This window comes from Eleutherodactylus coqui, chromosome 5, assembly GCF_035609145.1.
Source record: "Eleutherodactylus coqui strain aEleCoq1 chromosome 5, aEleCoq1.hap1, whole genome shotgun sequence".
In the NCBI taxonomy this organism is placed as follows: Eukaryota; Metazoa; Chordata; class Amphibia; order Anura; family Eleutherodactylidae; genus Eleutherodactylus; species Eleutherodactylus coqui.
The window spans coordinates 172673784-172698783 of NC_089841.1; the positions used below are offsets into that span (position 1 = coordinate 172673784).

General features: G+C 41.4%; 1 protein-coding gene across 1 annotated transcript; it reads left to right on the forward strand.

Annotated features, from left to right (window-relative positions):
* The first annotated feature begins 4998 nt into the window (after window positions 1-4998).
* On the forward strand, window positions 4999-5859 carry LOC136628850 (olfactory receptor 5AP2-like). The gene has a single exon (XM_066604942.1). The coding sequence runs from the start codon at window positions 4999-5001 to the stop codon at window positions 5857-5859; it is 861 nt and encodes a 286-aa protein (XP_066461039.1).
* Window positions 5860-25000: the final 19141 nt, after the last annotated feature.

Here is a 25000-nt window from a genome sequence, read left to right on the forward strand (position 1 = left end):
AAATAACAGAGTCGAATCCAGCAGTAGTTTAGGAATCTGGGAGTGTATAGATTTACTAACTTCGATATTTGAAACACAGAAATGAATTTACATCGGTGCTTGGAATAGGAACAATTAGATGCAGTACTGAGCAGGCAGTCGAACACGATGCATAAATACAAAGATATTGATTTGACTAATACCTGACTTCAACGCTCTCTCTCCTTTTCCTTTTTCCTAAACTGGTTTGATTAAACAATTCCCCACTAGTTGTTTTAAGTGAAGGATCGATTTAAGTTTAGCGAAGTGTGTACAAAGCAGAGGGACAAGTGGCTGAAGGCTAATCCTGGCTTTGATTTCACCGGGTAGCTATGACCCACTGTTGATAGAAGGTTGACCTCAGAAAGGTTATCCTCTGTCTCTGCTGCAGGGTGCGAAGGGTATCTCCTCCTCTCCGACACAAATAAACTGCAACCTCTCCTCTCTCACACCCGGCTGAGTCTGCCTAACTGCTCACTGTCACTCCCTATTATCTCCTCTTCCAGTTCCCGCACTTTCTGTGCTAAGCTCTAGGCTTAGAGAAGAAGGGGAGACACAGGGTCTCTCCTACAGATGTCAACTTCTATATCCATGGCTGGCATATAAACAGGTGTGACAGGACAAGTGTGCCATGAGTGTTCTGTAGGACCTGTGGGCCACTACAATAACACCACTTATAAACCCTTTTATTTACAGCATTAGAAACACAGACTTCCAAAAGGCAATGAAAAGTTAATAATGAATAAGAATATACAGTTGAATTAGGAAGTTTTTGGACAGTGATAAACTGATATGAATCTGTTACAGTCAGCAGGAATTCTTCTGGATCAGTTTCTCCTGCTTTCTAACTTATTAAAATGTAAGCAGGAAAAAAGAACACCGCGCTCCTTAACTTATTGTTAGGACAGTTACTTTGCAACTGTTCCTACAGCTCTTCCATCAGAGAGAATCATCTGACCTCATTGTTCAGTCAACCTCATTTAGGGAGGAGTTGCTCATTGGCTAGGCTCCCATTAAATCATGCAATTTAGTTTATTTACCTAAAATGATGTATTTGTGCTGGAATATCTTTCTGAGGTACTGGTCACTAGTGGTCTCCTTTCTAATTTGCTGTCTACTGCCTGTTATCAAGTGATGCTCTAGTAACAGAGTTAACCAGATGGAGAACAGGAAGTGGATGAAAGTGATAAATCATGCTGCTTACAGAAGTCTATGGGGATGAGAAGGGCATTGAGCTGCTGGAAGATAAAACAGGCAAAAAGACTTACACAAACGTGACTGCTGCTAATGGTAATTGATTTAGAGCTGTGTGAATCACATCTACACTTATTAGTTCAGCTGTACTTTCTTTCATGATGATGCTATGTCATTATGTGTGATGCAGATAGAGAGCAGGATCAGCTATTTTCTCTATGCAGAGTGTATAGAAGAGAGTATAACAGGCTCCTCCCACCAATACAGAGGGATTTGGAAACTAGACAGACACCCTGTAGAAAGGAATCTGGTGATGTATATAGTATATGTCATATAATGGCCAGAAATAGTTTTTTAGTTTTTCCTACCAACTTTTAAAAAATCATAATTCTTTTATTTATCCATCCATGTAGCTGTATGAGGGCTTGTTTTTGAAGAACGAGTTGTATTTTTCAATGGACTATTTAATGCATCATATAATGTACTGAAAAACCTAAAAAAAGAGTCTAAGTGGAGTGAAATGGAAAAAAAATGAAATTCTGGGGAGAGGGGTCTTTTTATGGAGTACACACTGCAACAAAAATGACATAACTTAATTTTAAGGGTCAGTATGCTACTATACCAAATTTATAGGTAGCTTAACAAAAGCCACAGGGATAAATTATACATTAGGGGTAGAAATATTTATTTCATAAAACCCATACATCTAGAAAAAAGACCTTCCTAAAATACATATAAAACAGAAGAAATGCAAACGAGTGCAGGAAAAATATGTATATTTATCACATATAGAAAAGTCATACAAGGAAGAAAAATTCAGAAGCATATACAAGTAAAAAAACACATTAAATAAAAAAAAAATCCCCACATAATGATTGTCACGTACAGGCAAGGGGAAGGCTTAGATTGTGGAGTGACTGGTTCCCAACTTTCTACGACTCTACCGTCACCCAGACAAACAACAATCACCTTCTGACACAACTCTACAGCAATCCACATGCCCCTGTGGGAGCTGTTGGAGAGTTTTATTGATGTCCTACTGCACTGAGTGAAAAAGTCAATTGAGGAATCTTTCAAAATAACCATATAGTATATGGAGAGATCCATACTTGGAGACCCTCCGGTTAGCGGGATATGACTTGTGTGGGGGACATCTTGGGGGCCTATGTGCCAGGATACAAAATACGCATATGTCCATATGGGAGATACGAACGGACCGGGCTGAACATTTGTGGAAGAGGAAAGACTCAAGAAATCGATTTACTAATGCATCAGGCGTCAAAATTGTTTACTTTTAAAGATGTTGCCGTAGTGGGTCGAAAAATATGACTCCCACATATGTTCTCCCCTCCCTCCCTCTCTTGACTCCCTGACTTTCTTGCCCCTTCCCGTATACTCAAGGGAAAAGAAAAGAAGAAATCCAGAGAGAAGTGCAGTTGTTTTGATTAAAAGATATAATGCACAACCCCACAGCGTAATAATGCATACAACTCTGCATAAAGATGTATCCCTCAGTACATGTCCTGGGTGTAAGAGGAGACCCTGTTCAATGGAAAGATGCTTTATAAAACTGTGTCAAAATAAAACGAATCTCACACAGTGGGGCAAAGCCCCTGACCTTACACCCATTCCTTTTCCCCGGCCCCACACCCCTCCATGCATACCAGGGCAAAAACTCAAAAGAAAGTAATTCTAGAGCAATAATGGACTTACCGATGGAAGTATATCCTAAAATCCTGTACTATGCAACCTGGTAGACAGCTCAACATAAATGTATGATTATCAGTGAAAACCTTGTATGTGAATGGAGATTCTGTTTAATTGAAAAAATGTTAAAAAAAACATATTAAATTAAATAGATTTAACCGCAGATGTAGGTACCAATTACAATAATTAATTCCCTTAAGTTACCATTATACCCTTCTGAATTCTAACACATGGATAAAAAGGCAGTGTGACAAATATTTATTAAATACAATCATTCAGAAGTACAGTATATTTGAGCTACAATTCATGATACAAAACAGGACCGTAAAATATATCTGTAGTAATGAATTACAAAATGGGGACAAGGTAAATCAGATTTTCTATTTGCGTTATGTAGCCTGTATCTTATTAAAAATCTTATTGTGTAGAAAATATATAGCACCAGTCAAAAGTTAGGATACAACTTTTCATTTCATGTTTTTTCTATTTATTTTTTGTTTTCTACATATCTAGATTCATATTGCAGACATAAAAACTATGAAGGAACATACATGGCATTAAGTAGTAACCAAAAAGTTTTAACCAAAGCAGAATATGCTTTATATTTTAGATACTTCAAAGTGTCCCCCTTTTGCTTTGATGGCAGCCTTGCACACTCACCTGGAACGGTTTTCAATTAACAGGTATGCTTTGTCAAGAATTAATGTCTTGCCTTCTTAATATGTTAGAGACAATCATTTGTAGAGGTCTGGTTGGTGAACAGTTCCATACAGTGTTTATCCCTATTGAACTACTGTTCTAACCCACATTAATGCAAAAACCACTCAACTAAGTAAAGAGAAACAACAGTCCATCATTACTTTTGAACATGAAGGTCAGTCAATCCGGAAAATTTGATGAAAGAACTTGGATGGTTTTCATGACTATACTTGGGGATACCTTCAAACACTAAGATGAAGCTGGCTCTTATTTGCACCACCCCAGGAGAGCAAGACCAAGAATTTACTCTGCTGCAGAGGATAATTTTCACTAGCATTACAAGCTTCAGAAATGCAAATTAACAGCACTTCAGATTAGATCCCACATAAGTGCTAGAGATCAAATACCAGACACCTCTCAACATCAGCTGTTGAGAGGAGACTGCGAGAATCAAGCCTTTATGGTCAAATTGCTTCAAAGAAGCCACTACTGAGGAACATCAACAAGAAGAAGAGAATTGCTTGGGCTAACAAACACAAGAAATGGACATTAGACATTTAAAAATCTGTGCTATGGTCTGATAAGTCAAAATGTGAGATTTTTGGTTCCAACTGCAATGTCTTTGTGTGGCTCTCACCATGAAGCATGGAGGAGGAAGCGTGATGGTGTGTGCATACATGTGCGGGGTGGGGGGTTTCAGATGACACTGTGATTTTTACAAAATTGAAGGCACACCCAATCAGCATGGCTATCGCAGTATTCCACAGCGACATTCCAACCCATCTAGATTGCACTTAATGGGTCAAACATTTATTTTTCAACAGGACAATGACCCCAAACACACCTCTTGGCATTGTAAGGAGTATATGACCAAGAAGGGAGTGACAGAGCACTGTGTCAGATGACACGGCCTGCACAACAACCCAACCTAATGTATGTCTACTCTTAACCTAAAGATTGCACTACAACTAAACTTGGTAGCCTGCAGATTTTGATGCAGAATTTACCAAGGTTCATTGGGCGTCCTACTGGCTAATTACGTTCTGCAGCATGCGCTGACAGAGAGAGGAAAGCCATATTAATGGAGTCAGGGATACAACTGCTCCCTGGAGGGACAGTCTGAACTTAATTCTATATATGTTCCTTCATAGGTTTCATGTCTTCAATTTGAATCTACAATTTAGAAAAAAAAACAAGAATAAGGATGGAATCAAAAAGGTATATCCAAACTTTTGACTGGTACTGTAGATTACTATATCTGCTTTCAACTTAAATCTATGTTTTTTTACTCATTCAAGTCTCACGACCTGGTCAGATAAAAATTTGACTCATGAAGAAGAATTTATTCTTCTGGGCTTGGTAACAGCTCCACTGTCACAAATGGTTCTTTTTGTGATGTTTTCTGCCATTTATGCCTTGACAATCACTGGAAATCTCACGATAATTGCAATAATTAAACAAGAATTTCAACTGCACAAGCCCATGTACTTTTTCCTGGCTAACTTGTCATTTTTAGAAATCTTCTACACTTCAACTATTATCCCAAATTGTCTAATGAATCTTCTTCGGGAGTCTAAAAGCATTTCTTTTGTGGGTTGCTTCACTCAGATGTTTTTCTTTGTTGGTCTTGGAGGTTCTGAATGTGCTCTCCTGACTGTTATGGCTTATGATAGATACATTGCTATATGTCAACCTTTACTTTATTCTACACGTATGACTCCTTCTTTATGTGTACAACTGTTGTGCTTGTCTTGGGTTTGTGGATTTTTAAATTCCCTTGTGCACACTGTGTACACAGCTATGTTACCATTCTGCAAGGATCACTTAATCCGACACTTCTTTTGTGATATACCGCCACTGCTGAAACTATCTTGTAGAGATACCTATTCGAATGAATTGGTAGCTACTTTTGTGGGGGGATCTGTTGTTATAACTGGCTTTATGTTAACGCTTCTCTCATATATTAACATTTTAAGAGCTGTGCTAAGAATTCCAGGTGAAAAAGGAAGACAAAAAGCATTTTCCACATGTGGGTCCCATCTAATTGTGGTAACTATATTTTTTGGGACAATTATTGTCACATACATGCTTCCAGGATCTACTTCTTATGAGCAGAAAAAGGTATTGTCTGTAATGTATGGTGTTATGACTCCTTTGATCAACCCAGTAATTTATAGTTTTAGAAACACAGACTTTCAGAAAGCTATTAACAAAAGGATATCACAAAGAAGGTTGAGATAAACATAATTTTTAAGTTATATAGGTGTCATATAGGGGAAAACCCAGTGTGCCAGAACATAGACAAGCTATGTAGCCAGTCAGACTCTTTAAAGGGGCTGTCCCACTTCTAAAATTGATGAGCTGTCCTTAGAAGAGGTCATCAGTAGCTGATTGACGTGGGTCCATCATGCTACAGCCTATGCACAGTGCATGAAGGAAACCTTATGGTATTCCAAGTAAATAAACTACTACAGGCACAGCCATCATGCCATGTCTCATAGATTTTGGCATCTAGGAAAAACTTGAAAATTTGAAAACACGTTGAGACGCTTTTTTGAAGACAGGCATTTCATAAAGATTTCTACAATAATTTTCACCAATTTATAGTAAATCTGAAAGCCTGTTCTGCCTAGCCCCACATTTTTTTCTCACCACTGAAACTGTTGAGAAAAGGTTTTGGCATGTGACAAAATCTGCAACTTTTATAAAACTGTCGGAAATAGTCTTAGAAAAAATGCCCTATTTGCCCACATTTATCAGTGTATTTGTGCTTTTTTTTCTGGCATATTTTAATCCAAAATTGTGCCTGATCTATTGTGGGGCACATTTATTAATCATTTGCTCTGGAAATTAAATCCATTTTGCGCCATGCACATTAAATTGTATAAGGGGAGTGAAAAGTGGATAGGAGAAAGTCTAGTGGCTAAGCCCGGCCACCAGGACAAGTCCCTACTAGGTGCAAACTAGGGACTATAAAAGACTGATGTGACTGGGACATACCTCCCTGAAGGGATCATTGGTATTTGGGAGTTGTGACGCAAGATTTATGAAGTACCGATTTACAAGGGGGATTGAGATTTAGTAGAATAGTTTGTTTTGCAAGGCACTATGTGATGAAGTGGTACCATGTACCTAAATTATGTGTAGATATTGTACCAGGGGTGACAAGGCATTACTGGCCTTAGATGCCAACCAAAGATTATGTGTGATAAAAGTATATGGGAGACGTCCTTTTGCACATACATTGCGTTGAAACCACAATGTTGTGGAACTCCTAAAAGGTGTGTTAGGCTGTGAGATTTTTATGCCGCAGACCTTCAAGAATATTGTATGGAGTACTATGAGGACAGTGGTTAGTCATGACTGAGGTTCGAAATACCTTGTCTCACCAAAAAGATCCTCTGCTAAATACGAGGGATTGCTGATAAGTCTTTGGCTTTACCCAAAAAGAAACTAGATAGAAAGATGAAACTTTGCATTTATTCCACATACTCTCCACTGATGTCAACACACTTCTTGCATCCGTTTTCGAGGTTTTGTAAGCCTTGCAAAAAGAAGGATTTCGGTTGTGCCTTAAACCAATCATCCGTAGCAGCCATGGCATCAGAAATGGTGTGAAATTTGGTACCCTTGAGGTGTTTCTTCAGGTTTGAAAACAGATGATAGTCGGAGGGAGCTAGATCTGGTGAATTAGGTGGGTGGTTAACCAGCTGGAAGCCTAGCTTCACCAGTTTTGCCATGGTTGCTTGTGCAGTGTGAGCGGAGGCGTTGTCTTGGAGGAACAAGATTCCTTTAGACAGCTTGCCGCGCCTTTTTGGCCTTCAGGGCTGCCTTCAATTGATCCAAAAGTTCAATGTAATGCCTTGCATTAATGGTGAAACCATTTTGAAGGTAGTCCACTAGCAGAACACCCTCCTTATCCCAGAACACAGACGCCATCACCTTAGTGGCTGATTTTTACACCCTGAACTTCTTTGGGCGAGGAGAACCACTGTGCCTCGACTCTTTTGACTGCTCCTTGGTTTCAGGGTCATACAAATAAATCCAGGTCTCATCCATGGTGACCAGTCGATCCACGAGGTTCTTATCAGTCCGGAAACGCTGACAAATGGACCGGGAAGTTTTCACTCGTATGCTTTTCTGATCTGTTGTCATACATTTGGGAACCGACTTTGCAGATAACTTCTTTATGTTCAAATGTTCATGGATAGTGACACAAACACGTTCATGAGAAATCCCCATGATGTCTGCTATTCCTTTAGCTAAAATTCAACGATTCTCCAGTATGAGGTTGTGCACAGCATCGACGATCTCCGGAACGACAACCTCTCTCAGTCATCCATGACGTTCCTCATCATTGGTGCTGAAGTGGCCCGTTTTAAATTTGGTGACCCAGTTCTTAACTGTAGAATATGAAGGGCATTGATCCCCCAATGTCTGCAACATATCACCATAAATATCCTTCGCGGACTTTCCTTGCAGAAACAAGAATTTTATCACTCCTCTGCTCTCATTTGCTGTGAATATTGCCTTAGACTCCGCCATTTTGTTTTCCCACATGCCTAGATCACTGTTGCCATAAGCTACAAACACAAGATTTTGAAAACATATATTAGACACATAAGTCTTTCATGTGATGTAACATTCGTTACCATAAAAACAAAAAAAGAACACAAAGCCAAAGACTTATAAGCAGCCCCTCATATATGTGAATATATATGTTGTGAGTGTGAATTTTGGTTAAAATATGTAACATTAAAAGTACGAGTGCCCACCCATGGAGTAAAATAACCCTTTTAGTAATACAAAAGATCTTGATCTAATGGTTTTCATGACCGTCCTAGTGGTGGACTGTCAGCACTAGGACGGTCATGCCACCGTTTTTTGCTTTTGTTTATTTTGTTTTGCTGCTTAGTTGATGTATCTTTGACTTAGACAGGAAGGGGACTTTATATCTCTATATCATGCAGAATCCTCTCTGTTACTTTGAGACAGCATACCAAAAGACGAGGAGCTTCGATAGATTAGTATTGTAATCAATTCATCTTTGATAGGTATATATTAGCTCACTCTGGAACGACTCTAACCTACAGCGTGTAGTAAATCTGGGAATAACCCTAGGGTGCAGACTATCTGTGGTACCGAACTAGGCAGTACCCTATGGGGGACCACCGCACCTGGGTCTTTATCACCATTCCTAGATAGTATAACACTGTCTGATGTACTGACCAGTCTATAATAGGGATTAATTATAACCACCTGACCAACTATATTCAGCAGTGGGTACAGAACCAATACAGTACCTGGTACAAAATTATCCGCACTGACTAACGGATTATAGTCCTCTTTATTAAATACTATCCGTGTCTACCTTTTATTATTAGACACACTCCAGGAAAATACATCTGGAGAAACCAAAGCCCCTGAGGAGCCCACCCTGTGGGCAAAACGCGTAGGGAAACTAGGAAAGCTATCTTACAATTGCATCTTTTATCATTTTCTATATTGGACTATGAGGAGCACATCCAACTCTGACTAAATATTAGTGGTTGGGAATATACCACTCTCAGCCACGGAGAAGTCTCAGAATGCGGTCTCTGTTGACTATTAAAACAAATGAGATCCTATGCTGATCACAGCCAGACATAAAATGTATAAAGTCTTATGATAGGTACCGGCTTTTGAACTGTGACTAGACAGTACATCCATTTATTCCCTACCCTCCACCGGATTTTTTGCTTGTTTGTTTGTACATAAGTTTTTAACATTAATAATATACAAATGCAGAGAGGACACCTGTTACCATACAGGGTGGCGCAGGGTCCCGCGGTCAGTGCGCACCACCCCGGCGTCGGCTCCGGCATCCTGGAGCACTGACGTCAGGGCTCTTCCGGCGACGTGGAACGGCTGGTGTGCGGCGGCGGGGCGTGTCCGCCCGTAGGGCGCCGCCCGCACTCCTTCACCTCCCTTATGCTGGGGGAGCTGGCTCCTCCCACTCTCCGCCCCGGGGCGGAGTCTTTCGTTTATAAGGCTGGCACTGCCAGTTATTGGTTCTGCTTGCATCTAGTCAGTCTGTCTGCAGTTACCCTCAGCCAGTCCCTAGTTGTCTGTCAGCTCCTTCTAGTTACCTATTGCTCAGTCTTGTTCCTGTTGGTTCTGTTAGCCTCTATTCAGGTCTGTCTCAGTCTGCTCTAGTTGCTAGTCAGTGTCCTTCAGTTTGCCTGTGAGCTCCATCTCCAGCCTTGCTTGACTTGTAAGTTCTGTTGGTTTGTTCCACCTGCTTCTTCTGTCGGCACTCTGTCCCCCATTAGTTAGTTCCATCCAGGTAGTCGCCAGGTCCCTAGCTAGCGCAGGGACCGCCGCCCAGTTGTCCGCCTGGGGTTAGCCAGGGCCGAGGCAAGTAGGCAGGGACAGTGGGGTGCGGGAAGTCAGGGCACCCCACCTGGCGCTCGGGGGGCAGAGTGCCATAACGTAATAACTGGCCCTTAAAAACTTTTTTTTTTTTTTTTTCCATGGAGGCGATCAGCTCCCTCACAACCCAGCTGCAAGCCCTGGTGCCTGTGATCCAGGACTTATCCGCTCGCATGGTGGCCCAGGAGCAGTGGGCATTGTCGCAGGGGCGGGACGCCTCAACCAGTCCCGAACCCAAGTACCCTCTTCCCGAGGTGTTCTCTGGGGAGAGGAACAAGTTTTTTGTTTTTCAACAGGTGTGTCGGTTGTTTTTTTGGATGCGTCCCCGTTCTTCCGGGTCGGAGACCCAGAGGGTTGGGCTCATAATGTCCCTGCTGCGGGGCTCTGCCCAGACCTGGGCTTTTTCCATTCCCGAGGGTTCCCCGCCCTGCAGTCGGTGGACTCCTTTTTCCAGGAACTCGGGGGTATCTTCGATGAACCGGACCGAGTGGGGTTGGCGGTTTCTCGGCTGTTGGCGTTGCATCAGAGGTCGCTTTGTGTAGAGGATTATTGCTCCAATTTCAGACGCTATGCGGGTGATACTGCATGGAATGATAGTGCTCTGAAAGACGTTTTTCTGCAGGGCCTCTCGGACGCGGTTAAAGAACTGTTGATTTCCCGTCCCGTTCCCGGGTCCTTAAAGGAGGCTATGGAACTAGCGGTGAAGGCAGATAGGAGGCTCAGGGCTGGGAAGCAGGATAGACAGTCTCGTAGAGTCAGGGAGGTCGTTTGTCCTGTTCCCTCCTCTTCCGTACCAGTCTCTGTTCCCGTGCCTATGGAAGTGGACCCGCTGGACCCCAAGGAGCGACGCCGGATTCGTTTATTGCATCGTCTCTGCCTCTACTGTGGGAAAGCTATACATCGGGTGATAACCTGCCCTCTGAAGCCTCAGAGCTCACAGTCTGAACTAGCTAGCGCAGGGACCGCCGCCCAGTTGTCCGCCTGGGGTTAGCCAGGGCCGAGGCAAGTAGGCAGGGACAGTGGGGTGCGGGAAGTCAGGGCACCCCACCTGGCGCTCGGGGGGCAGAGTGCCGTAACAACACCCTCTTGATTGATATACAAATGTTCACACACAGAAATTTAAGACTGTTTTGCACTCAAAAATTAAAACAACAGACAAACTGAGCTGAGACATAAATACTTAATCAGTGCACTGAGCTCAGGAATGTGACAGGTTTAGGATGTGTCTTATCTCTCCTTTAACCTGGAAGGAGATGCAGTTCCACCTATTGGATGGCAACATTATTACAAGTCAAGTTCTGAATTTTTATAAAGTTTAAAAAAAAAGAAAAGCAAAATAATTGGAAAGAGGACATCCCTCTTGACCTCCTTCAGACCTTTCATATTCTCTACTTATGCAAGAATCCCGGGCTAAGGTTCATTCCATTCTTGAGAGTATCAAACATGGCCATAAATTTGTACCCCCAAATTCTTCTGTGATGCTGCGACTTGAAATTGCCCTTCAGTATGATAACTTTCATCTGTTCTATGCTGTGTCTCTGACCACAAAAATGTTTAACCACAGGTAATTCAGTCTTCCCCTTTCCAATTGAGTGGCAATGAGATCTGATCCTGGCTCTCAGTTTTTGTCCTGTTTCTTTGATATAAAGCTCCCCAACCGGACATGTACTGCATCGGATCAAGCACACAACATTGGATATGGAACATGTGAATGTCCCAGAGATCTTATAGTCCTGATCTGTTTTGGAGATAAATAATAATAATAATAATAATCTTTATTTGTATAGCGCCAACTTATTCCGCAGCGCTTATCCGTATCTTGTCTGCAGTCAGTATATGTGAGCAGGTCTCGCAGCTCCTTACCTTACAGGGATAAGTTCCTTTTTGTGTGTCAGAGAGCAATGCACTCCTGATTATAAATTTCCTCAAAATAGGAGGTTGTCTAAAACCTAGGAGAGGAGGGTCCGGGAATATGGTTTTCAGATGGTCATCCTTGTGTAGGGTATGATGGAGTTTCTTTGCAGTCTTAGTATCTCTAGCTATGAATTCTAGGTCACTACTAGAGGCCCACGTCCATTTTTTACTTTCTCCTTGTATTGGAGTAGTTGATTTCTGGGTATCCTGGTGGCTCTGGTGATTTGGTGAGGTGGAATGGTACCTCTGATTTAAAGATGTCTTTTTTGAGATTGTGTAAATGTTCCTCTCTGTCTGTTGGGTTGGAGCAGATCCAGTTGTATCTGATGGCCTGGCTGTAGACTATGGACTTTTTGATGTGTTTAGGATGAGAACTTTCCCATCTGAGGTATGTGGGTCGATCAATCGGTTTCCGGTATAGGGATGTCTGTATTGAGTTGTTCAAAATTTTTATAGTGTCCAAAAAGTTGATTTCTGTATATGAGTAGCTTAATGTCAGGTTTATGGTGTGGTGAAAAGCATTAAATCTCTCATGGAATTTTATAAGTTCTTGTTCAGTGTTGGTCCAGATAATTATGATGTCATCAATGTAGCGGAAGTAGGCCAATCGTTTGTTGGGGCAAGAGGCCAAAAAGTCACACTCCAGTTTTGCCATGCAAAGGTTGGCATATTATGGTGCCATTTAACTGCCCATGGCGATCCCAGTGAGTTACAGAAATAGCTCTTTGTCAAAGGAGAAATAATTGTGTGTGAGTATGAATCTTGTGAGTCATAACACTGACTCAGAGGTAACCCCATTGGCCTCAAGGTGTGCCTGGCAGGCAATCAGTCCACCTTTGTGTGGGATGTTGGAGTACAAGGACTCCACATCCATTGTGGTCAGGATTGTGCCATCTGGGAGGGAATCTATGGTTGACAGTTTGTTCAATAATTCTGTGGTGTCTTGCAAGTAGCTAGTTGTATTCCTCATCAGTGGTTTGAGCACACCTTCCACCCATCCTGAGATTTTTATAGGGAAGGTTCCCACACCTGAGATAATTGGCCTCCCTGGGTTGCCAGCTTTGGGCAGTTTGGGAAGCATATAGAATACTCCAACCCTGGGGTTCTCTGGCAATTTATGTGGCATACCTGTTGCTTGCCCTGTTGAACTGCCATGTTTAACCGCATAAAAGTACACTTGAGCCTGGTAACACTTTATCGAGGGAACATACATGCGTGCAGAGCCACATGCGTGCCAGTGAATGAAAACTACTATTAAAGTCAAGCAACAGCCAACAGCTGGGAGGGACTAGTTTAATTAGATTCTATCTAAGTTCTCTTCTTGGAAGCATCTGGTTTTTTTTTCAATATTGCTTATTATATGCAACTCGTGTCATTCTCAGATATTGGGAGGTTCAACATCATTCCAGTGTCTGGGTATTAATATTTTAGCTGTATTAATAAGAAATGGGAGTAAGGGAGTTGTTTTATTGTTGCTGGTCGTCTGGAGTTAGCTTTAAAATAAGCTAGCTCGTAGGATAAGATTGATAATTTCTTGTAGGTAGCTCCAGAAGGATTGGAGAAAAGGGCAAGAGAACCATATATGAGAGTATGTTCGTTCTGCTTTGGAACAATGCCAGCAGATTGGGGAGTAAGTAGAATGTATTTTATGATGTAGTTCTGGGGTTTTGTACTATCTAGATGTTGTTTCATAATTTAATTCCTGGAAGCGTGTGGGTACTAATTTTGACTGTGAATTTCTTAAAATTTGTTTGACTTCCTCCGAGCAGAATGACGTGCCCAGATCTTTTTCCCAACAGGAAACATAAGAGGGTATTGCTTTGTTATCTAGAAGTGTCTGATAACTTTTGGAGTTTCTTTTTATACAGATAGTCTCTCCAAATTAGTCTATGAAAAAGTAAACTGTGCTTGGTATTTAGTATGTGTGCTTGGTAGAGAGAGATTGAGTCTTTAATAATGTGGAAGTCTTTATTATTGAGGTGGAGTAACCCTAACTTGTTTTTAACGCTATAGGATGTACAGTTACGTCCTGCAGCTTTGGGGGGGTGTATGGAGGGAGATTGCGGGGCAATCTCGCTCCATACAAGGTGGGTGCCAGCTGTTTCTTACAGCTGGCACCCGCCCAGGACAGCTCCGATCAGCCACGTGTCTGATCGGAGCTGTTCACCCTTTAAATGCCTCAGTCAATTCTGACAATAACATTCAAATCCCCCGACCGATGTTCCGGGATGCTGTACAGCCCCTCACGATGAGATCGCAGGTTGCCGTGCGGGTGTCATGGCAGCCGGGGGCCATTTGAAAGCCTGTGGCATTACATTATACTGCAGCAGTGATAAAAGCAATCCCTCTGAGGACTAATAAAAAAAATTAATAATAAGTTTAAAAAAGTTACTAATTATTAAAAAAAATAAAAGTTAATGAAAGTTTAAAAAAAAGATCCAGGGAGAAGGCAGAGATAAATTCAGGGTTTTAATTTGTTGGGTGTTAGATTTAAAAAGTGCATATATACACTGATTTGTGGTATTATTCTCCATTTCTTATTGATTTATCCCAGATTTTTAGAGAGAAAAATGTTAATAGGTTATTAGAGATGAGCGAGCACCAAAATGCTCGAGTGCTCGTTACTCAAGTGGAACTTTCAGTGATGCTTGAGAGTTCGTTTCGAGCTACGAACCCCATTGAAGTCAATGGGCAACTCGAGCATTTTTGTATATCGCCAATGCTCGCTAAGGTTGTCATTTGTGAAAATCTGGGAAATTCAAGAAAGTGATGGGAACAACACAGAAACGGATAGGGCAGGCGAGGGGCTACATGTTGGGCTGCATTGCCGGCTCCATTGAATTCAATGGGCTAACATCATTCTGCCGGGACAAGGTGAGTATATTTTTTTTTTATTTTTACACATTTCTGGATGAATTGCAGGGAAGGGCTTATATATTTAAGCCCTTCCCGACAATTCATCCCGCGATCACTGTCAGCCCATTGCTTTCAATGGAGCCAGCTGTATTGCCGGCTCCATTGAATTCAATGGGCTAACATCGTTCTGCCGGGACAAGGTGAGTATATTTTTATTTTATTTTTACACATTTCTGGATAAATTGCAGGGAAGGGCTTATATATTTAAGCCCTTCCCGACAATTCATCCCGCGATCGCCGGCAGCCCATTGCTTTCAATGGAGCAGGCTGTATTGCCGGCTCCATTGAATTCAATGGTCAGTGCTCGTTTAATCGAGACGAGTACCGCGTGGTGCTCGTCTTGAGTAACGAGCATCTCGAGCACCCTAGTACTCGAACGAGCATCAAGCTCGGACGAGTATGCTCGCTCATCTCTATAGGTTATCAATCTCTTTTAGATTTAGTTTACTATAGGGAGCTGTGCAGAGTAGATTCTGTAGATTAGTCTTTATGAGTTGGAGTTCCAAATTGACACATAGTTTGTTTTCTGGAGAATGGAGTAGATCAATTAAACAGTTGAGGTGTATTGCGTTTTTGTAGGATTCGAAATCTGGTAAACCAATACCTCGATGTCTCCTTTGTTTGATATGGGTTGAATATTTGACTTTAGGACTAGAGATGAGCGAACGTACTCGGTAAAGCACTACTCGTCCGAGTAATGTGCTTTATCCGAGTACCTCTCTGCTCGTCCTGAAAGATTCGGGACGCGCTGCGGAGCGGGGAGCTGCAGGGGAGAGCGGGGAGGAACGGAGGTAAGATCTTTCTCTCCTTCTCTCCCGCCCGCTCTCCCCTGCTCCCCGCTGCGACTCACCTGTCAGCAGCGGAGCGCCCCGAATCTTTCAGGACGAGCGGAGAGATACTCGGATAAAGCACATAACTCGGACGAGTAGTGCTTATCCGAGTACGTTCGCTCATCTCTATTTAGGACCCTTATTCTGCCAGACATATTTGGTGGTAATACATTTCAATTTAGTTAAAAAGTTTTCAGGAGAATTTTCAGGAAGACTATCATTTTTATTAGAGTTTTCCTACCGAACCAAGAAATTTGCAATGATTTCCATGAGATTTAATCCTTCTCTATTTTCTCTAGTATGGGAATTAAAGTCAGGTTGTAGAGATTGGAAATTATTTGGGGTATTTTTGTCTCAAGATATGTCATGTAAGTACAGGTAAATTTAAAAGGGGATCTTTTGATTAATGTGAACCAGGTTGTCTTATGTGTGTTTCTATCAAGAATCTCAGACTAGGAAAAATTAAGTTTGAAATTAGAAATTAGGCTGAAGGTTTCAAATTCCTTTAGTAGGGTATTAGGAGATTTTCGGATTAGTGAGAATTAATAATAATCAGTCTTCAAATCATGCTGTTTTATGTTCTTTCTGTCCTCATTTAAGGCCTCTAATATGTTTGCTTTGCCTTATTCTTTCAGAAAAACTTCCATGGAAAGAATAAACAGAAGTGGAGAAAGAGGGCAATGTCTTTTACCATTGTTTATATTAAATGAGAGGAAAAGCTCTCCATTGGTTTTGATTACACTGGCCAACAAAATTGAAAACATTTTTTGGTGCCGGGAATGTTACAACTGATTTAGTGTATATTTGGCCTATTATTTATGAATATGCAAATAGTTTCTCTCCATCAGCTATAGTTTCAGCACATGCGCATGGCCAGCCAAGCCACGTCACATCACCAGTCTTATTCGTACATTTACTTTGTCCCGACCGGTAGTGAGGAACAGTTGTGTACATTTATCGTCTAAGGTATTGTGGAGTGTTGTAACTATACAAACATTGTGTTCAGGGGCGTACCCAAAGGCTCAGGGGCCCGGGTGCAAAAGTTCAGCTTGGCCCCCCCCCCTCCTTCCTAAATCATGCTGCATACAGCTGCAAAACAAATTTCCATACATCATCTAGCCCCTTAGTGTAATCTTTCCAAATATGATGCATTTCCTACGCTACATGAAAATTTGTTTGCAGCCCCTTAGGCCACTCTCACACACACACTAGAGTATACACACACAAGGGTACTATGTGATCACTGACTCCTCCAACACTGGTGACATCATCACAGGTCCTGGATGCTGTTGTTGGCTCTCCCAGTGGGGGTCTGTGTGAGACGGCTGTGAGGTGAGTGATAGCAGCGGCTGTCCTCTCCTCTCCAGGATGCCTGGGGTGATCTTCTGCTGGCATCCCTTCCTGCTGGTGACCAGCCAGCCAAGCACTCAGCATGCAATCTCTATATCGCTGGGGTCGCTGGGCCCCTGATCGCAAGGGGCGGGTGGGAATCGCCACCCTTGCTCCCTCTAGCGATACGCCTGTGGTTGTGTTGTTTGAAAGTTTATACACATGATGGCCTCTACCAGTCGGAGAAGTTGTTTAAATCACCTAAATGTATTTTGCTACATCTGTGGGGAATATACCCTACAAGACAATAGAAAACCTATATCAGACTTCGTGAAACAGGTCTACCATGCAATGGATGATGGGATAAACATATGATGGCTGATTACTGCTGGAATTTGCAAAGAGACTCTCTTACCAAAGCTCATTCATGAATGTCCCATAAAAGAAACCTAAACTAATGTCCGTTTCATTTATGGTTTCATTTTCATTATTTGGAATAGGAAATTGTTACATAGTCCACTTTGTTTTGTTCCTTGCATCACGATATTGTAGAAAATAACACTAATTTGTATGGTATTTGTTTAATTATATTGATCGTATGTGTAATATGGAATAGGGTAATAAAATTCAGTCGGTGCCTATATCACAGAAGCTAGAGCTGATAGGGAGAAATGCATGGCATATTTGAAATTTGCACACGAAATATACCTTATATCAGCTATCAAATGCTCTGCACCAAAATATGTGTTGGCCAGTGTTATAGCTGATGTTTTTTTTTTTGTAGAAGGCGATTATTTTCTCAATAAAAATATCGAAAGTTAGAATTTTTAAGGAAGAGACATTTCACCCTATCAAAGGCTTTTTTCTGCATCTGTTGTGAGCAGAGCCAATGGAGTTTTTGTATGGTTAGTATAATGAATTATATTTAGTAGCTTGGTAGTGTTGTCTTTCCTAAAGGGGCTAAAGTCCACTTGCTTTGCATTAATTAGGTTGGGCAAGAGTGCTTTAACCCCTTCAGTGGCAGTCCCAGAAATTTTCCAGGACTAGCTTCACTGCCCATGGTGATATAGCCCAGAAGATTTCCAGGCTATTTTTCATTATGGGACCGTGCAGAACACAATGTCATAAGCTGTGGTATTGTGTTCTGCACCCACACCGCCTGCACAGTCCCACAGAAAACCAGTGCAAGACTTAAAAAAAAAGAAGCTGGAAGATATAACTGATCTGCCGGCAACTTTCCGTTTATTTTTTTGAACTCCTGCACTGTTTACAAGTAGCCACGGAGGCCATCGGCTTGTCAGAAGCCAGACGATGATCCCCGTGGCAGGGAGAGCTGGTGATAGGCTGTCAGATGATAGCTGGGCACCAGCTCTTACAGCAGAGAATGGAGAAAACATCTGATCTCTGCTGTTTAACCCTTTACATGCCATGGTGCGACTGCAGCATGTAAAGGGCTGTCATTCAATAGCTGAGAGCTGCCTCTGATTAGTCGCAGTGCTTAGCCAATCAGAGGCAGCCCATTCAGCAGGCGGGGATTTTAAATCCCCGCCTGCTAAATACTACTGAAAGCAGTTCAGGAGAAGAGCCGGCTGGACGCGGAATAACCCCCGGCAGCTGCAGAGAGATGAGTATAGATTTTTTAAAAATTTTTTACACTTTTTTAGGATGGTTTTCAGGGAAGGGCTTATATTTGAAGCCCTTGCCCGAAAATTAATACAGCGCTTGCCGGCAGCCCATTGCTTTCAATGGAGCCGTCTGTATTGCTGGCTCCATTGAATTCAATGGGAGAACATCGTTCTCCTCTGCCACAGCTGAGGCACAGCTGTGGCAGAGGATAGCGGGCAGCGCTCTTTTTTGAGCGTACAAACACCCGTGTGACCGAGCCCTTTGGGCGGATAAACGCTGCTAGCAGTGTTTTTTCCGCCGTGCCGCCCGCCCAGGTCATGCGATTTTTTGAGCACATCAGTTATGCGCACAAAAAATTGTGTGACAAAATGCCTGTGTGACTGAGCCCTTAAAGTGTGAAAAAGTCGCGAAAAAGAAAAAAACTATTACAATTTGGTATGGGCATAATCGTACTGGCCTGTAGAATTACTTTGACATATTATTTATACTGCTCAGAGAATGCAGTGAAAAATAAAAATAAAAAAACATGCCAGAATTACAGATTTTGGTAATCTTGCCCCTAGAAAAAATGGAATGAAAAGCAATCAAAATTTTACATGTTCCCAAAAGCAAGGCCTTCTAGAGTTCTGGCAATGGAAAAATAAAATTAATACGGCTTTTGGAATGTGGCGACACAAAAGCAAACCTTTAGGAAAAAAATATTTTTTCAAATGTACAAAAATAGCAAAACATAAAAAAAATGTGTAAACTTGGTATCGCCGGAATCGTGTTGACTCAGAGAATAATGTTATCACATTATGAATTTTGCATGCTGAAAGCCGTAAAAATGAGATGCAAAAAACAAATGGCAGAATTTTATAGCTCTTGGAATGCGACTGGAAAATTAGTTGAAATTAAATGACTGGTCCATTTAAAAAACCTGTCCTGATAGGTCTGACAGGGTGGTAAGAAACCCACCACTGAAGTGATTAATTCTGTTTGAAAAGACTTTTGCATAAAGTTTTATGCCATTATTAATTAACTAAATTGTCATGTAGCTATTTCAAAGGGTAATGTCCTTCCCCTCCTTAGGAATAAGTGAAATTGAGTAGTTAGAGCTTCTTTTAAAAAGTGGTTCGTATTGTAATATGATTGAAATAATGATGAAGGTGAGGGGATAAATTATTTTTAAATGCTTTACAGTATATAAAACGGAATCCATCTGGGCCTGGGCTTTTACCCGTGGGAAGAGAATTAACAGTATCTTTAGTTTCTAACAGGGTAATTGAATTGATTAATGATAATTTTTGAGATTCAGAGATCTGAGGGAGAGAAATTGAATCTAAGATTTTGTGGATTAAACGAGGTCTGTGTGGATTGATGTTACCTTGTTTATCTAAATTCTAAAGGTCTGAGTAATAAGAACTGGATATTTTTGCTTTGTGAAACCAGGTATATCTTGATTGCGTACGTTTGTTGTAAAGGATAGAAGATGCCTGGAAATCATAGCACACTGCACTCAGCTTGGTGTATTGTAATGATCTCAGTTTTATTTTTATCACTTTTATAGTATTTGGAATCAAAGGCTGCGCTTATTTTCCTAGCCAATAAACAAGTGTGGAAACTTGAAGAACTTTCTAGAAGGTTTTTTAGGACATAACTTCTGTTCTTTCATCTTGCTAACTTATGCTATGACATTGATGACTTCTAGAGATGAGCGAGCATACTCGCTAAGGACAATTACTCAATCGAGTTTTGTCCTTAGCGGGTATCTCCCCGCTCTGAAGAAAAGGTTTGGCTGCTGGCGCAGGTGAGAGGTGAGTTGCGGCAGTGAGCAGGGGGTAGCAAGGGGGAGAGAGGGAGAGAGAGATCTCCCTTCCGTTCCTCCCCGCTCCCCCCAGCCGCTCCCTGCCCGCCACCGGCAGCCCAATCTTTTCTTCAGAGCGGGAAGGTACTCGCTAAGGGTAATGCTCGATCGAGTAATTGCCCTTAGCGACTATGCTCGCTCATCACTAATTACTTCTTATCAGCAGTGCTTCTTCTGGCTGTGTCATCTAGATAAGCGAGCTGAAGCAGCTACACCATGTAGTTAAAAACCTTCTTAATATTTTAATACATGTCTTCTTAAAGGCACACACACAATTTTGATCACAACAAGGATTCTAATCATATAGAGGCATATAAAGAATCAATTTGACAATATTACATAAATATATTCTCTAACATTCCGCCATTTTGTGACTGCTTCTGTTTTGTCTCACTATCTCCCATAAGCTTCCCATTCTGTTCCCAAAACTATTCCTGTTCAACAGAGGCAGGTTGCCTTACCTAATACTTGGAGAAAGGTGAGTTTCCACCTCTCCCCCTATACGTGTGTCATTATGAGACCAGCAGAAATAGAACACAATACTATAGATGCATAGCTCTATGCACGTTCTATTAAGCTGCAATAATAAAACACATTTCAAAGCACAGTCCATCTTTGATCATCTGCCCTTTAGTGATGCATGTGGAATGCAGACTTTAGAAAGCGATCACTTGCTGCTTTGTTTTATTCAGTTCTTTAACGTATGATACGCATCATGGCGCTTCCTCCCTGGAGATTAAAATAGAGGGTTTTCTTTCGCATAGAGGATCTTACAAATCCTGTATGTAAGACAACAATTCCACAATGTTAAATGCAAAATAGACGTACAATTAACATAGGGTATAATAGCCACTCTAGCATTTTCTTTGCCGAAAGTGACCATCCTGTAAAAATGTCATAATATTGATGACCAGTATCAGTCTGTATTTTTGTTGCTATAAATATCAGACCTTTTTGAAATTATAATTGTCTGTTTCTCAGTTTCAATCAATGTGTGGTTTGCTGTTTGCCAATGTTTTTCAAGGTGTTTTGTATCCTTCATCAATCTGATATTATTATTTAGTGATAATGAGATGTGAGACAGGTGCAATATATCTGGGTGCCAGTGCAGAGCTACTGCTTGCTCTGCATCAGGTAGAAATGTATATGTTTCATCTAACTGGTGTAAAAGACGTACATTCTTAAGTCACCCAGAAAAGTGGAGGGTTAAATTGTACATCTCTGTCGTGTTTACATTATTTGTTACCATGCACACATATTGTGGACCAATTTCTACAATTATGGTAAATGCGGGTGGCAATACGGTCCTTTCATATATACTTACAGTGTTGCAAAAGACATAGCTCGTATAAAACCGTGCCCTGTCCACATACTAAACCATTCAATGTTTCCTCACAATTTGCATAATTATGTGCATTATTTTTTTATTATCAGTCATGGACCCTTCATACTTGGGTACAACATGTTTAAAAATATTTCTCCACAGACATTGAATGTGACATTATATTTTGTTTAGTAGACCTAACTCTAGTTTTATAGATACACTAACTTCAAATAAAAGGGCTTAATCGCGTGAATGGATTCTCTTTGCTGGTCGTTTGTACTCCTTTTCTGGGGCGTCTCTTGTCATTGTCCAACAGTAGTCCGCAATCAGGGAAGCTTCCATTCTCCCTGATACCTTTATTCTATTTTCGATATATCCTAGTGGAATCGCTTTCCATGTTCGTCACTCACTGCACCGCAGTTGTCAGGGAAGAAGTTCAGGTGAGAATGTAGGAAATGGATTTTGAGTGACATGTTGCAACCTAATCGATGGTACTTTTCTAAAAGTTTATTCACAATCTCAACGTAGTTGTCAACTCTTTGATTTCCCAGGAAGCCATGCACATCTTTTAAATGCTTCCAATGCTGCTTTCTCAGGACCCTGAAGAACTTGCTCAAAGTTTTTATCTTTAAGAAGATTTTAAGATTTCTAAGATTTTTAAGAGTTAAGCATTACGGTATCTGATTTACATTTTAGTTATTCAACTATTTTGCTATATATACTTTTGTTTATTTATTGATTTCACATGTAACCTTGTGGATCTGAATAAAGGTACATATATTTAATTTAAATGGGCTACATCTCAGAGCCAAGAGCTAACTCAAAGTTTTCAATGTCATTTTCATTTCTTACATGATAAAATGATTAAATAAGGGAGATTGAATAATACCTTCACAGTGTCACCTATTGTAAGGCAGCATTCCTTTAGTCCAAAGTCAGACTCTTTATAGAAGCCTTGTAACAATGGCTGGGAATTAAAAGCAAAGCTAGACTCCATGTACAGACAGCTGTTTCAGGGTATTTGCCCTTCATCAGTGTACCGTAGGAGTCTGGCTTTGCTATTGAGAGGCCTGGGACGGGGGTCAGAAACGCTATCTTTTCTCCTTAGGGAGAGCACCTAGACGGGGAGTGAGGAGACTCAAAAGGTGTGGAAATTATTAAGAAATATCTATTTTCAAGTCGAAAAGATTTTCACTGTTGACCAGTGTTATTGGTCATTAAGTTAGATGGAGCTTTATCCTTTTCATGAAGCATATATATTCTTTTTTTTTATTAAATTTTCATTGAAAGTTTTACACATTCTGTAGCATTAATAAACCTCCTAACAGCACCAACCAATTTAAATTGCATAGCAAAGATACAATTAGATGTTTTCAACACATTAAATGTTGAGGAAAAATACTGGCCACTGACCTAAGTCAAAAGACTTGTGGAAGTCATGAAGCATTGGCTAAAGTGTATCAAGGTTAACAGTTGAGCTTTGTTTTTGGGGTGTAGGTGATAGGTCTTGCCCCTAGTTTAGACAGGAAAGTTAAATGCATTAACAAGTGGCCAGACAGGCCTACAACCTTTGTTCATGCAGTGTGGTGTGTGAAGCTTTTGCTATGAAGTATATTAAAGCTGGCAACAGCCAGATTTAAACTTCAATCCACAATCTTGAAGTTAAGAACACCTCCAGTTTTTATTGATTTTACACAGTTTAATGTATCAAATGTTCTTTTAAATGAAATCATAGAGCAAACACGTAAAGACTAATAAAAGTAATGGTTTAACTTTATTTCACCAAATTAAATCTGAATTTTTGACTCAAGGTAGCCACCTTTAGCTGATATAATGCACGTAATCGAGATATTCTTTCTATAAATACATTCAGATATTGTCAAGAAATGTTTTCTCAACATTGTTGCAAAGGTTCCCACAAATATGCTGCACTTGTAAGTTACTTTGCTTTCACCCTTTTGTCCAGTTTATCCTAAACAAGCTCAATGGAGTTTAAGTCTGAGACTGTGCAGGCCATTCCCCTCTTTGGAGTCTACCTAGTTGGTATACCATCCAGTGTCCCAGGAAAGGGAGAGCACTTGATTGTACTTCAGTGTCAGCAGCTGTACAATTATAGTGTATATCGTCACCTAACTACTCTGTAGACATAGTCAGCTACCAACATTTTTATTAGAGAATAGAGATGAGCGAGCACCAAAATGCTCGGGTGCTCGTTACTCGGGACGAAATTTTCGCGATGCTCGAGGGTTCGTTTCGAATAACGAACCCGATTGAAGTCAATGGGCGACCCGAGCATTTTTGTATATCGCCGATGCTCGCTAAGGTTTCCATTTGTGAAAATCTGGGCAATTCAAGAAAGTGATGGGAACGACACAGAAACGGATACGGCAGGCGAGGGGCTACATGTTGGGCTGCATCTCAAGTTCCCAGGTCCCACTATTAAGCCACAATAGCAGCAAGAGTGGGCCCCCCCCCCAACAATTTTTACTTCTGAAAAGCCCTCATTAGCAATGCATACCTTAGCTAAGCACCACACTACCTCCAACAAAGCACAATCACTGCCTGCATGACACTCCGCTGCCACTTCTCCTGGGTTACATGCTGCCCAACCCCCCCCTGCAAGACCCAGTGTCCACAGCGCACACCAAATTGTCCCTGTGCAGCCTTCAGCTGCCCTCATGCCACACCACCCTCATGTCTATTTATAAGTGTGTCTGCCATGAGGAGGAACCGCAGGCACACACTGCAGAGGGTTGGCACGGCTAGGCAGCGACCCTCTTTAAAAGGGGCGGGGCGATAGCCCACAATGCTGTACAGAAGCAATGAGAAATCCAATCCTGTGCCACCTCCATCTGGAGCTGCACACGTGGGCATAGCAATGGGGAACCTATGTGCCACACACTATTCATTCTGTCAAGGTGTTTGCATGCCCCAGTCAGACCGTGGTTTTTTATAAATAGTCACAGGCAGGTACAACTCCGCAATGGGAATTCCATGTGCACCCACAGCATGGGTGGCTCCTTGGAACCCACCGGCTGTACATAAATGTATCCCATTGCAGTGCCCTGGATAGCAGAGCTAACATCAGATTAAATGCAGGTGGGCTTCGGCCCACACTGCATGCCCCAGTCAGACTGGGGTTCTTTATAAGTAGACACATGCAGTTACAACTCCGTATTGACCGAC

Coding starts and splice junctions, on each gene's coding strand:
- LOC136628850 (XM_066604942.1), top strand. CDS start 4,999: ATGGTTCTTTTTGTGATGTTTTCTGCCATTTATGCCTTGACAATCACT.